This window comes from Heptranchias perlo, chromosome 8, assembly GCF_035084215.1.
Source record: "Heptranchias perlo isolate sHepPer1 chromosome 8, sHepPer1.hap1, whole genome shotgun sequence".
In the NCBI taxonomy this organism is placed as follows: Eukaryota; Metazoa; Chordata; class Chondrichthyes; order Hexanchiformes; family Hexanchidae; genus Heptranchias; species Heptranchias perlo.
The window spans coordinates 50,733,025-50,745,239 of NC_090332.1; the positions used below are offsets into that span (position 1 = coordinate 50,733,025).

Here is a 12,215-nt window from a genome sequence, read left to right on the forward strand (position 1 = left end):
AACTGCATATTAAGTTGTCTAAAATGTTATTCAGTTTAATATCTCAAGGTTTAATTTCTAGACATTTAATCCAATATTATAATTACTTAGTCACACTGGCATCATGTTTTAGGATGCCAACAGATTATGCTTCAGTAGCTGTGAGTTAACTGTTGTTAGCTTTTGGCAATTTGTCTCGCAGCTGGTAACCATGCTATTGATTAAGGCACAAGGAAGTGAAAGACTTCCTTGTGGTAAGTAATGGATGAATATGTAGTGTGTTTGAATGTCAGGTACCTAGCAACGTTACTAGTCAGTGGATTATTTGATTTGTGTCTAACAATTTCATTAGACATGCAACAACATCTTGATTGGGTATGGGTTCCATTATATTTAGCTCCCTATGCCATGCAGCATTCTGTGGCTAAGAAGGCAAGCAGGTGATCTGCTCCCAGGTCTTAGCCAGTCATACCTTTTAATCAGCCATTAGATGGTGCCTGAAAGTGGCCAAGTTTGACTTGTCCTCTAATTTTCCTTCTATCCCTGCCATAAGGGCTTTGCTTCCACTTGTTGTCTCTGCTACCACCATCACCTTCTCCTCCTCCTGCTGGTCCAGCTGAGATGAGGAATTCCATTGGAGATTTGCAGACAGACCCCACATCCTGACACTCTTTGATAAAGCGTGCTAACACACCAAAGAGCAGTGTGCCACTAAGCTACCATCATATATTTAATGTTCAATAGGAAGCATTTCTTTCCAAAGGCACAATTGTTGCTTTTCATGTTGCTGGAATGCACTGCCTGAAAGGCAATAATAACTTTCAGAAAGAAATTGGATAAATACATGAAGGGGAAACATTTGCAGGGCTATGGGGAAAGAGCAGGGGAATGGAACTAATTGGAGATAGCTCTTTCAAAGAGCCAGCACGGGCACGATGTGCTGAATTGCCTCATTTTGTGCTGTATCATTCTATGATTCTATGTACGTTATTGGCATAAAACCTTTTGCTTTTAAAGGTGATATTTTGTATGCATTTATGCAACAGCAGTTATTTCATTTTATTTCCACTATTTGCAGTGATCCCGACAGTAAAACAAATATCATTAAAGTGATACGTTCAATTCTGAGGGAAAATATTCGCCGCCATATGACCAAGTCAGAAGTACCACTTGAAAAACTGACTAAAGAACGTATGATTCCTCTGAGAAACAGAGTGCCATCCTCTGCCAAAATTGGTAAGAAAACACACAAAATCTTTCCTGCTTTAGCAAAGTTTGCACTAGTGCCTAGCCAAAGTTTTGACTGTCTCGGAAATTAGGTTCAGTTAGAAATAAGCAACTCACTCAATGTGTAGTCAACTTAATCTAATGCATCTTTCTTTGATGGATACTAGGATTAAAATTTCCCTTGTATCGGTTGTACAGAATAATGGATGGTCACGGGATGCTTTGTGCATGTTGAGAGAGGGTCCTCTGTGGTTTCGGACTTTTCTTTAAAAACCTTCTTTCTAACTTTCCTTCTGAGATTCCTCCTGTCCTACTCCTTTTATCCCAGACATACAAAGGCCAACTGTCACACCAACTGATCTCTGCTAACTCTGTTCAACCAGGGATTGAACGTGGGACCTTCCTGGTTCATGCTGTTCAGTATAACATGGGGTGTATCTATGTAGTGAGGCACTGGTGGAATCTCACACATGAACTCTAGTCATGTACACAGTCTAATAACCAAATCTAGACCACATCGTTGTCTGTAGTTTTTGTCTAACCAATATTTACTGTTTCTAGTTTTCTAACAGTGACAACTTGATTTTTTTTGTTTTATTCTTTACTTCAGCATCAACTCGAGCATCAAAGTTGTTCAAGCATTCCCCATCTAATCGGAGTCAGGACTCCGGAAGGCGTAATGCAGTTGATTCTGATGAATGTAGCCTTAGCAGTGGAACCCAAAGCAGTGGCTGCCATACCTCAGAGAGTGGACTAGAGCATAGCAGCCTTTCATATCCAAAGCAGGAACACAGTGGTCCGGAGGAGCAACAAGAAGATGAAGTAAAGGAATCGGACATTTTGAGTGATGACGAAGATTACTGCGAATCCAAGAATGAGACTTTGACAAATGAAATTGAGGTACAATTTGGAAAAATGCAAATTGAAGTTGATACTAAAGCTGACGTAGAGCAGGCACCAAGTAAACAATTAGATTCAGAAGAGGTGGAACAAATAGATGATCACCCCAGGCTTGTGCGAGGCCACTTCTGTCCAATCAAAAGAAAAAGTGCCAGTACAAAGAAGAACAAAGGGAATCTGTTAGCCATGCATGAGCACAATCGATCTCTGGATAGTCAATCTGATGGGCCAAATGTTGACTTGAATTCTGTGTTGGAGAGAGAGTTTAGCATCCAGAGCCTAACTTCCGTAGTTAATGAAGACTGCTTCTATGAAAACATCGAAAGTAATGGAGAGCCTTAGCTCCAAAGTCTCAAATGGGTACTGCTCTTTACAAAGTGATCAGGAATTGGAGTTACTTTATTGTCTGAATTTATTTCAAGTCTCCACGTTGTACTGTTCTGTCCAGTTGTTTTTGGTTTTGAAAGTAAAGATTGCAGAAGCTTTATAAAGGAAAAAGGAAAGCAATGTTTAGTTTGCCTTACTGCTGTCTGCACTAAGACCACAGTTAGCCTCAAAAACGTAGATTTTTAAACCTTGTTTTCGTTAAAGAAAATATTAAGCACAGAAGTCAATTATTTATTGTCCATTGTGGACAATAAAATTATTATTTGGTTTCTATAATACACTAGTTTTGTATTGGATTTGCAAATAAGGCAGGTATTGAACCAAAAGTAATATTTTCAAGAAAGGTAAAATTGCTTATTTTAATAGGCTGTAAATCTTAATTTTATTTATAGATGGAAAATATTGGTTTACATTAGCACCAGGATAATAATGGAATTTGTTACATTGTGTCCAGTTTTAAGTTTTTAAAAAGCCAATTATGGCACTTTGTTCTGTTTTATCTGTTTGCCAAGGTAAACCTCTGGTGGCCTGACACACACAGCTCCACTTATTTAACATTTTCTTCAGCACTACATGCTTTGGTTGAGGCTGCAGTAGTGCATATGCCTCTTAATGCTAGCATATTCTTATTTAGGTATCATTTTTTTCTTTGTACATAAACATTGGAGGTTGTGTATATTGTAATTTTATGAAAACTGTCTGCATTGTAATATTGATTTTAATTGGTTATATTTTGTATTCTGTTGACTGACTACTTGACATCAAATATGCTGAAAAAGTGCTTTGATGTGGAATAAATATGCACAGTGTATTGAAGAAGCTCGGTGTAGTTCTTTTCCTGTTGATGTCATTACAATGAAGAAACTTGTCATAATATCATGATCAAAGCATATTGTACCACAAGTCTAAGTCCAATTAAACCTTTATGAAGATGCTAACGTTGGTTATCTATTGAACTCACTTATTTGTGTCCATATCCAAGAATCTATTTTGAAACAAATCCCTATCTCAGACTGAGCACTAGTGTATCATTTTAGAGCTCTTAGTATACAGTGCCCTGGAATGGTAGGATACAAGTTGTGTATGTTCCCCAAATGCCCTTTCTGATTTTGGTTGTGCTGTTGGGAGAGTTGGACAACTGACATCAGGTGCTTCCCTACAGGACAGAGGGAGATATAACCCCAATTTGCTCTTGTACACCTTCCCAGGCCTCATCAGCCACTGCTACTGGAAGAAGCAAGATGTAAAATTGGAATTTTAAAAAAAAATTCACAATATCCAACTTAAAGGTTATATGTACAATACATTATTCAAAGCAATTATACTTGAGATCAGAACTGGCTTCCTTCAACTTGGATGTAATTGGAGCAGATACTTTGAGAGAATTGAGCTCTCCTTAGATTTTTCATTCATTTATTCAACCCATTGGTCTTATTTAAACAACTAATTTGGATGCAATGGGTTGACAACTGCTTCAAAATAGTGCACAAGAATTTCATGCATGTTAACCAGTATACTTAAATTAAACCCCCAAAACATTGGGTAAGTTTTTGACTTGTAAAACTGGCTGCTGATCAGCCGCCCCCTAGAGAAACCGCCCAATTTTCATTAAAATCAATGGAAATAAAAATCGTGTGATTCCTGAAATAAGCAATAAATTTGCAACCCCAGTTTTATATCTGCTGAAAATTGTTGAAAATTGACTTCATTGTCTCTTTATTTCATTATTGGAATGTGTCCATTAGTATCTATTCCTAGTTGCCCTGAGGAAGTGGTGGAGAGCTGCCTCCTTGAACCACTATGCAGCAGTTTGATATATCTGAATGACTTGCTAGGCCACTTCAGGGAGCAGTTAAGAATCAACCATGTTGGTGTGGGAGTCACATATAGGCCAGACCAGTTAGGACAGCAGGTTTCCTTCCCTAAAGAACATTAGTGAACCAGTTGGGTTTTTACGATAATCAGACAGCTTCATGGTCACTTTTACTGATACCAGCTTGAAATTTCTAGATTTTTAAAAAATTGAATTCAAATTCTCTAACTGCCACAGTAGGCTATGAACTAACGTTCTCTGGATTATTAGTACAGGGCTCTGGATTACTACTCCAATAACAACTCCTGCACCATTGTACCTGCTTCTTCAAGTATTTGGTACCACATTAATTAAGCAGTTCGTTTCTAGCCTAGTTATTTATAGAGCCTTGCACTGGAAATTTGTATGCTAGGAATGTAATTTGTTGTGTTCTAGTACTGCCTAAAAGTGCCTCTACAGCAGCTGCCAGCTGATCAGTGTACAACCTTAAGGGGGTCTCCTTTTATTAAAAAGTACATAATCAAAACTGGAGCATCAAGCAACTGAGCAATCAAAGGCAGACTCCAGTTCTCCTATGGGAATGAACTATATGTTGGCCCAGCCAACGATATCTGTACAGAAACATTGCAAATAGGACTGCATAGTTCATAATGGTCTAAATGACGTGAGAACAATGTTTTGCAATTGTTACTTAACTAATTCAATTCATGTTATCAATTTAGAAGCATTATAGAGATCAATTATGCTGTTCATCGCAGTGCCAGTCTGATACAATCAGTGTGGAAAGTGAGTTTGTGAAGTAAGCTGCTGTAATTAATTTAAACTTACTCTGCATATTGGTCTGGGCATGGTCAGAATATCTGGTGTAACCCAAACTGTTGGAAAACTACTTAAAGGTAAGTGGCCACATTGGGGTGGGGCGAGTTTAAAAATTCTTTCAGCCTCTCAAAAGACAGAAGGGAAGTTCATGTAATAAGGTGTTGCCAGGCATAATTGCAAATCAGTCCCTACAATGCTACTGCTCAATCTCTGGGCCAGTTAGTTGACTCCCATCTCCTGCACATTTTGTCATGTGATAGCAATCTACCCAGTGACCCCTCTGCTGCACTCAGTAATCTTCGTAACACCCATTAGCCTTTGTTGCTCTCACCTCCTTAGCTGCCTTGAGTATTTTCCCAACTGTTCTCTCACAAATCTCTACCTCTACAAATTTCAGCAGTTTCCTTTCATTGGAATCTCACTATGTGGGAAAGACAACCAATCTCAAGCAATGTGTTAAAATCAGTACAAAATGCCATGACATTTATTATGCTGTATATAATTGAAATTACTGCTGCATGCTATTGTAATATTTTACCACAACACTCCTCCCCAGAACTTTCCCATTTAGTGTCCTACCATGCTAGGAAACCAACATAATAGAAAGAACAAATCAATTGGTCCAGTCCTTCAGTTTCAAATCCGTATCACTTTGCCCAAGGAAAGTAGCTTTCTGGGGTATAGTCATCAAGTTAGTCATGAAGCTGATCTTAAGCACATTTTTTTTTAAGTGTCAATTTAAAACAGTTTCTAATGTAGCTTTAGCACCTCACACAGAGGCCCAGCTCTAGATTTGTCATCAACTTTCACTTATTTCAGACTCCTCAATGTGAATTTTTTTCTCTACGTAAAAGCTTCTTTTGTCGTAATTCTTCTCTGAAGTTGTAAGTGAAAAGATTTAGGTTCTCGTTGCACAGCTGGCTATACGCATCACAAAGGCCCCTGAACTGAGGTATAGAAAGTTCAGCTGGGCGGAGTGTCGGGTCAACATCAGCAGCACAAAGCATCCGTTCTGTTAGCTGTGATCGCTGAGCTTCAGGAAATAAAATTCTAGAAAGGGCAAAAAACACTTCTTAAAAAATACATCTGTCCACAATATATTCAAGCATGTTTTGAATTTTTATGCAATAAAAAATTATAAAAGACAATTACCCAAATAGCTGTGTATCAATAACAGATTTTAACAGCATTACCGCCCAGCCGTCAAGAGGATTGTTGCCATCCACAGTTCATATTTAGACTGGAAGGGTGTTAAGGAAGTGTTTTATGTAATTCAAACAAGATAAGAATTTGATTCTGTTCAAAAAAAAATGCTGTATTTAAAAGTCAAAAACAAAAGCAAAATACTACGAATGCTGGAAAATACTCAGCAGGTCAGGCAGCATCTGTGGTGAGAGAAATGGAGTTGACGTTTCAGGTCAATGACCATTCAAAACTGAAAATGAGTTCTGATGAGAGGTCATTGGCCTGAAACGTTAACTATTTGCTGAGTGTTTTCCAGCATTTTCTGTGTTTGAATTTAAAACACAAATGTTTTTAAAACAAAGACTTCACCAGAAACAGGATGGTCGTGAGTTCGACACTGGCTTTTCGCTTCTAGGAACTGTGTTCAAGTATTTTCTCATTTCCCCTCTCTCTTTCCTGACCATGTTGACTTCTTCCTAGAGTACAGTTCCATGTGCACCCAGTGCCTTACAAGTGGCCATTCTTCATGTATGAACCTTGAAAATGAGTGAGGACAGAGCAATCCAACCGTGGGGAGCATCGCAGCCCAAGTCTATCCCTGTCCTCAACCGAGGACTATGCGCGTATTTAGGGATCTTGCAGACAAGTCCCAACTTAAAGGAGAAGTTGCTCTCCTTTGCTGCGGAGTCAGTTTGGGCCTTCACACCTGACTTACAGTCCACAAATCTGGCATCTGTGTAAACCTGTAACTGCTTTGCACCAACAGTAGTGCGATCTGCATTGTTAGGCACTCTGTTAAGTTTAGCAATCTAAGGGAATCTACTGCTGTCAGTGGAAAAAATTTTTTTTGGAGCGGAAGGGGAAGAGACAATCCAAGTTTTTTTATTTAAATTAAATTGCATTAATATGGAGGGGTACTCTGTGTGGATCAATTAAAACCAGGAGCTAAAGATTACTTGAAAATCAACTTCTTTCACTTAAGAATGTTTGCTAAATTGGGCCGTGTAGTGCCCATTGTTTCAGCGCTACACAGCCTCTCCGACATCCAAGATGGCGTCTCAGATGCACACGCACGTTTCCTGCATGTGCCAGACGCCATCTTGGTATAGGAGTTAGCGCAGGCGCAGATAAGAGACGCTGGAATCATGTAAAGTAGGGAGAAAATGGCTTCAATCAGAGTGCAACGCTGATTTAAAGTGATAGATGCCATTTTGGGAATTAACGCTCAACTCAACGCACAGTCTTAACCCCGACCATCTGAACATGTCTTAGAGTGCCTGGAGGACCCCCTGCCGGCTCTATTTAAAGGGACCATGCAGGATTTACAGGTTAGTGGCTGGATTATTGCTTCTGGCTGCCGAGACATTTGTAACTGCTTTTGGAGGACTCCTAGACTTCAATACTAGGATGAGGGTGAGAATCCCTACGTGGTCAGTTTTCGGTAAAATATTGAGATGCCTACGTGGCAAAGAAGCAGAATGCAAAATGGTTAGAAAGGGTTAATTAGTTAGTAACTGAGATTGGTACAGGTGGCCTGGCCTTCTGCTGGGCCATATGTTTGCGTAGTCAGCAGGTTTGCATTGTCTCATCAATGTAGAGTCTTTGATGTGATTCAAGGACTGGTCTGAATGTCTCCATGTTTATGGCAGATCAATATAGGTAATGAGCTTAGCCAAAGTTGAAAGACATTCCAGGTTGGGAGATAAGGAACAGGGAAGAACATTCCAAGTTGGAAGGTGAGGAAGTATCCCCTTTGATGTCTAACAGCAACATGGTCAGCACATGGACAATCTATGATTGGCCGGCAATAACGTAACCTCGCATGGCAACCTGTGCCCGGCTTATGATTGGTGTTGACTCTTGTGTTAATGATGTTCCAACCCCTATCGATCTGTATAAAGGTATGAGTTTTTGTCTTTGTCTTTGTCTCCTTATTCTGTTAGAATCGTTCGGATTCTCTCAGGAATCTGAATTGAAGCTACAGACTAAGACCTGCTATTAAAGTTGTGATGAACTTTAAAATGTATTCGATTCAGTTTTTACTGAACCAGACTGAGGGGAAAGAATCCAGATCGTCATTGGGACATAGTCTAACATTTGGAGCCAGGACGTGCAGGAGTGAAGTTAGGAAATGCTTCTATACACAAAGGGTGGGAGACATTTGGAACACTCGTCTGCAGATGGCAGTTGGCGCTAGCTCAATTGTGAATGTTAAATCTGAGATTGATAGATTTCTGTGAACCAAGGGTATTAAGGGATATGGGGCTACGGCGGGTCTATGGAGTTAGGTCACAGGTCCACCATGATCTCATTGAATGTTGGAATAGGCTCGAGGGGGCGAAATGCCACGGCCACTTTCTGCCTCTTGATATGCGCCACCTTCTCCTGCAAGAAAATGGGACCTGTGTCTGGGTGATGTGCCTGTCATGGTTGAATAACTGCCAGTGTGTGTGGCCTGTGACTTGTGGGTGGGCGGCTTACAACAGTGGTAATGTGTAGGGGTTAGAGAAAGCATCTGATTGGACGAGTTGAATACTGATGGAAAGATTTTATTGGTATGTGGGGATGGGGGGTGTAGTGTGTAGGAGACACCACTTGACTACTCATGTCAAAGCAATGAACTTCTTCCTGCACTGCATCCATGTTCATGATGCTCTGTGCCCGGCATTGACTTCGTCCCCTGCTGCCTCCCACTGTCTTTTGAGTGTATGTCTGGAGAGCCTCTTACCCCCCACCCCCGCGGATATAGGATGTCCCTCCTTCTGCCCAAGGTCTCTAGTGCATCAGCAGAGAACCTTGGTGCATGCATTCTCGGAGGTCTGGAGTGCAGGTTGGAGAATGTGGGATTTGGTAGTGCGCAACTTTTATTCAATGTTTTAACATAACTCATCAGTGTGTAAACATCGGGATGGGATCTGCAGCTGTGTTTTACGTGTGCGATGTCTGATCTCCGTTCAGACTCTGTGCAGACAGTAGACTGTTATTTTAAGCAAATAACAGGTACCAGCTACCTTTAAGAGATTTCTAAGAAACATCCTCCCTTTAAGAGATTGAGCTCCCTCTGATGGTGGAAAGTGCAAACTGCATTGATTCCACATGCAAGACCTGGAAAGGAAGGCTGATTGCAGGTAAGTGCTCTGGTGGGTCCAAACTTGCATCCTGCCTGTGCAGGGTCTGTCAGGCGCATGGTGGTACTGCCCAAAACGGACCCTTATCGAATTTTTCCTCCTTTATCTTATGGAGCTGATTGCCAGCTAGCTGAGGCATAGAAAAGATTGATGAATTAGGAATCAGTCTGACAGCAGATACTGGCTTGATGTCAAGGCAGGTGGGAGATGAAAATAGATTGTGGGGTCCTACAATGGAGCTAAGCAACAGGGTAAGCTAGGTAGGCTGAACAAGCTTTTCTCATTTGCACTTTTGTGTGATGTAAACAGTCTGATGTGAATGCATTTTTGATGACTCACAGGAATCAATGTCCATGTTCTCAAATGAAAAAGCATAATTTTACATTTAGCTCCAGCAGGTGAAAGATCTTTCCTTACTGTTTTGTTTTGGTCAACCAACTGTAACAAAATATCAGTTGTATACAACTACACAACTGTGATCAATTTTCCTTAATATCACAAAAATAAATCAATGATAGACTAGACTAAAACTTACTCAACTCCTCTCCGGCAGTACTTTCTCCTGAAGCTGAAGACACATCTCACCACTTTTTCCACCAGTTTGAAGGGTTGGTTAATCTGTGGTCCCACCAGAGGAGTAAAGTGCACAACTCCTACATCCACCTAGAAACCAAAAATTAGATTTTACAGACCACATCCGATGCACAGGAAAGAAATACACTGAAAACTTCATATTTTCAGATCTATCTGTTAGCAGAGGGTAAATCTACCAGTATCTGCTGTCTGATGAATTAGGAATCAGTCTATCTTTTCTATGTTGCAGCAAGCTGGCAATCAGCTTCATAAGATAAACCCGCTTCCCGTGTCCTGGACAACCACAGGTGCAGGATGTGTCGTCAGCTGGAGGAGCTCGAGCTCCGGATTTCAGAGCTTGAGCAGCAGCTGGTGTCACTGCAGTGTATCCGCGAAGCTGAAAGTTTTGTGAATAGCACGTTTCAGGAAGTGGTCACCCCACAGCTTAAGAGAGTGCAAGCACAGAGGGACTGGGTGACCGCCAGACAGACAAGGAGGTCCAGGCAGGTAGTGCAGGAGTCCCCTGAGGGCATCTCGCTCTCTAATCAGTATTCAGTTCTGAATATTGGTGGGGGAGAGGGTTCCTCTGGGGCATGCAGTCAGAGCTGAGTCCACAGCACCATGGGTGGCTCAGCTGTACAGGGTGGGAGGAGAAAGGTCAGGAGAGCAATAGTGATAGGGGATTCAATAGTTAGGGGAACAGATAGGTGTTTCTGTGGCCGCAGACAAGATTCCAGGATGGTATATTGCCTCCCTGGTGCCAGGGTCAAGGATGTCACCGAGCAGCTGCAGAACATTCTGGAGGGGGAGGGTGAACAGCCAGAGGTCGTAGTCCATGTCAGTACCAACTACATAGGTAGAAAGAGGGATGAGGTCCTGCAGGCAGATTTTAAGGAGTTAAGAAAGAGATTAATAAGCAGGACCTCAATGGTAGTAATCTACTCCCGGTGCCACGCTCTAGCGAGTATTGAAATAGGAGGATAGAGAATATAGGAACATAGGAACAGGAGTAGGCCATTCAGCCCCTCGAGCCCGCTCCGCCATTTGATAAGATCATGGCTGATCTGTGATCTAACTCCATATGCCTGCCTTTGGCCCATATCCCTTAATACCTTTGGTTGGCAAAAAGCTATCTATCTCACATTTAAATTTAGCAATTGAGCTAGTATCAATTGCCGTTTGCGGAAGAGTTTTCCAAACTTCTACCACCCTTTGTGTGTAGAAATGTTTTCTAATCTCATTCCTGAAAGGTCTGGCTCTAATTTTTAGACTGTGCCCCCTAGTCCTAGAATCCCCAACCAGCGGAAATAGTTTCTCTCTATCCACCCTATCTGTTCCCCTTAATATCTTATAAACTTCGATCAGATCACCCCTTAACCTTCTAATCTCCAGAGAATACAACCCCAATTTGTGTAATCTCTCCTCGTAACTTAACCCTTGAAGTCCGGGTATCATTTTAGTAAACCTACGCTGCACTCCCTCCAAGGCCAATATATCCTTCCGAAGGTGCGGTGCCCAGAACTGCTCACAGTACTCCAGGTGCGGTCTAACCAGGGTTTTGTATCGCTGCAGCATAACTTCTGCCCCCTTGTACTCCAGTCCTCTAGATATAAAGGCCAGCATTCCATTAGCCTTATTGATTATTTTCTGCACCTGTTCATGACACTTCCATGATCTATGTACCTGAACCCCTAAGTCCCTTTGGACATCCACTCTTTTTAACTTTTTACCATTTAGAAAGTACCCTGTTCTATCCTTTTTTGATCCAAAGTAGATGACCTCACATTTGTCTACATTGAATTCCATTTGCCACAGTTTTGCCCATTCACCTAATCTATCAATATCCCTTTGTAATTTTATGTTTTCATCTACACTGCTTATAATGCCGCCAATCTTTGTGTCATTGGCAAACTTAGATATGAGACTTTCTATGCCTTCATCTAAGTCGTTAATAAATATTATAAATAATTGAGGCCCCAAGACAGATCCCTGCCAATGTGAGTACCTACCCATTATCCCTACTCTCTGACGCCTTTCGCTCAGCTAACTTCCTAACCAAGTCGGTACTTTTCCCTCGATTCCATGGGCTTCTATCTTAGCTAACAGCAGTCTCTTATGTGGGACTTTATCAAATGCCTTCTGGAAGTCCATATAAATAACATCCAATGACATTCCCCTGACCACTACTTTGACAGATGAATATG

At 41.2% G+C, this 12,215-nt stretch overlaps 2 protein-coding genes across 6 annotated transcripts in view; one reads left to right on the plus strand and one right to left on the minus strand.

The window, feature by feature from the left end:
• The window catches only part of tiam2a (TIAM Rac1 associated GEF 2a), a 400,823-nt gene extending 397,399 nt beyond the window's left edge, over positions 1 to 3,424 (plus strand). For both annotated transcript variants that reach the window (XM_067989096.1, XM_067989097.1), the window contains 2 exons: positions 1,058 to 1,215; positions 1,817 to 3,424. In XM_067989096.1, the coding sequence (XP_067845197.1) occupies positions 1,058 to 1,215; positions 1,817 to 2,448 (790 nt within the window). In that variant the 3' untranslated portion in view covers positions 2,449 to 3,424. The remainder of the gene's footprint in view (positions 1 to 1,057; positions 1,216 to 1,816) is intronic.
• Positions 3,425 to 4,792: 1,368 nt separating this feature from the next.
• tfb1m (transcription factor B1, mitochondrial) overlaps positions 4,793 to 12,215 on the minus strand; it is a 68,344-nt gene continuing 60,921 nt past the window's right edge. For 2 of the 4 annotated variants that reach the window (XM_067989098.1, XM_067989099.1), the window contains exons 7-8: positions 9,974 to 10,101; positions 4,793 to 6,175 (exon numbers count right to left, since the gene is read on the minus strand). In XM_067989098.1, the coding sequence (XP_067845199.1) occupies positions 5,950 to 6,175; positions 9,974 to 10,101 (354 nt within the window). In that variant the 3' untranslated portion in view covers positions 4,793 to 5,949. Of the gene's footprint in view, positions 6,198 to 9,973; positions 10,102 to 12,215 lie in introns of all 4 variants that reach the window. The other 2 variants (XM_067989100.1, XM_067989101.1) reach the window with 2 other exon arrangements.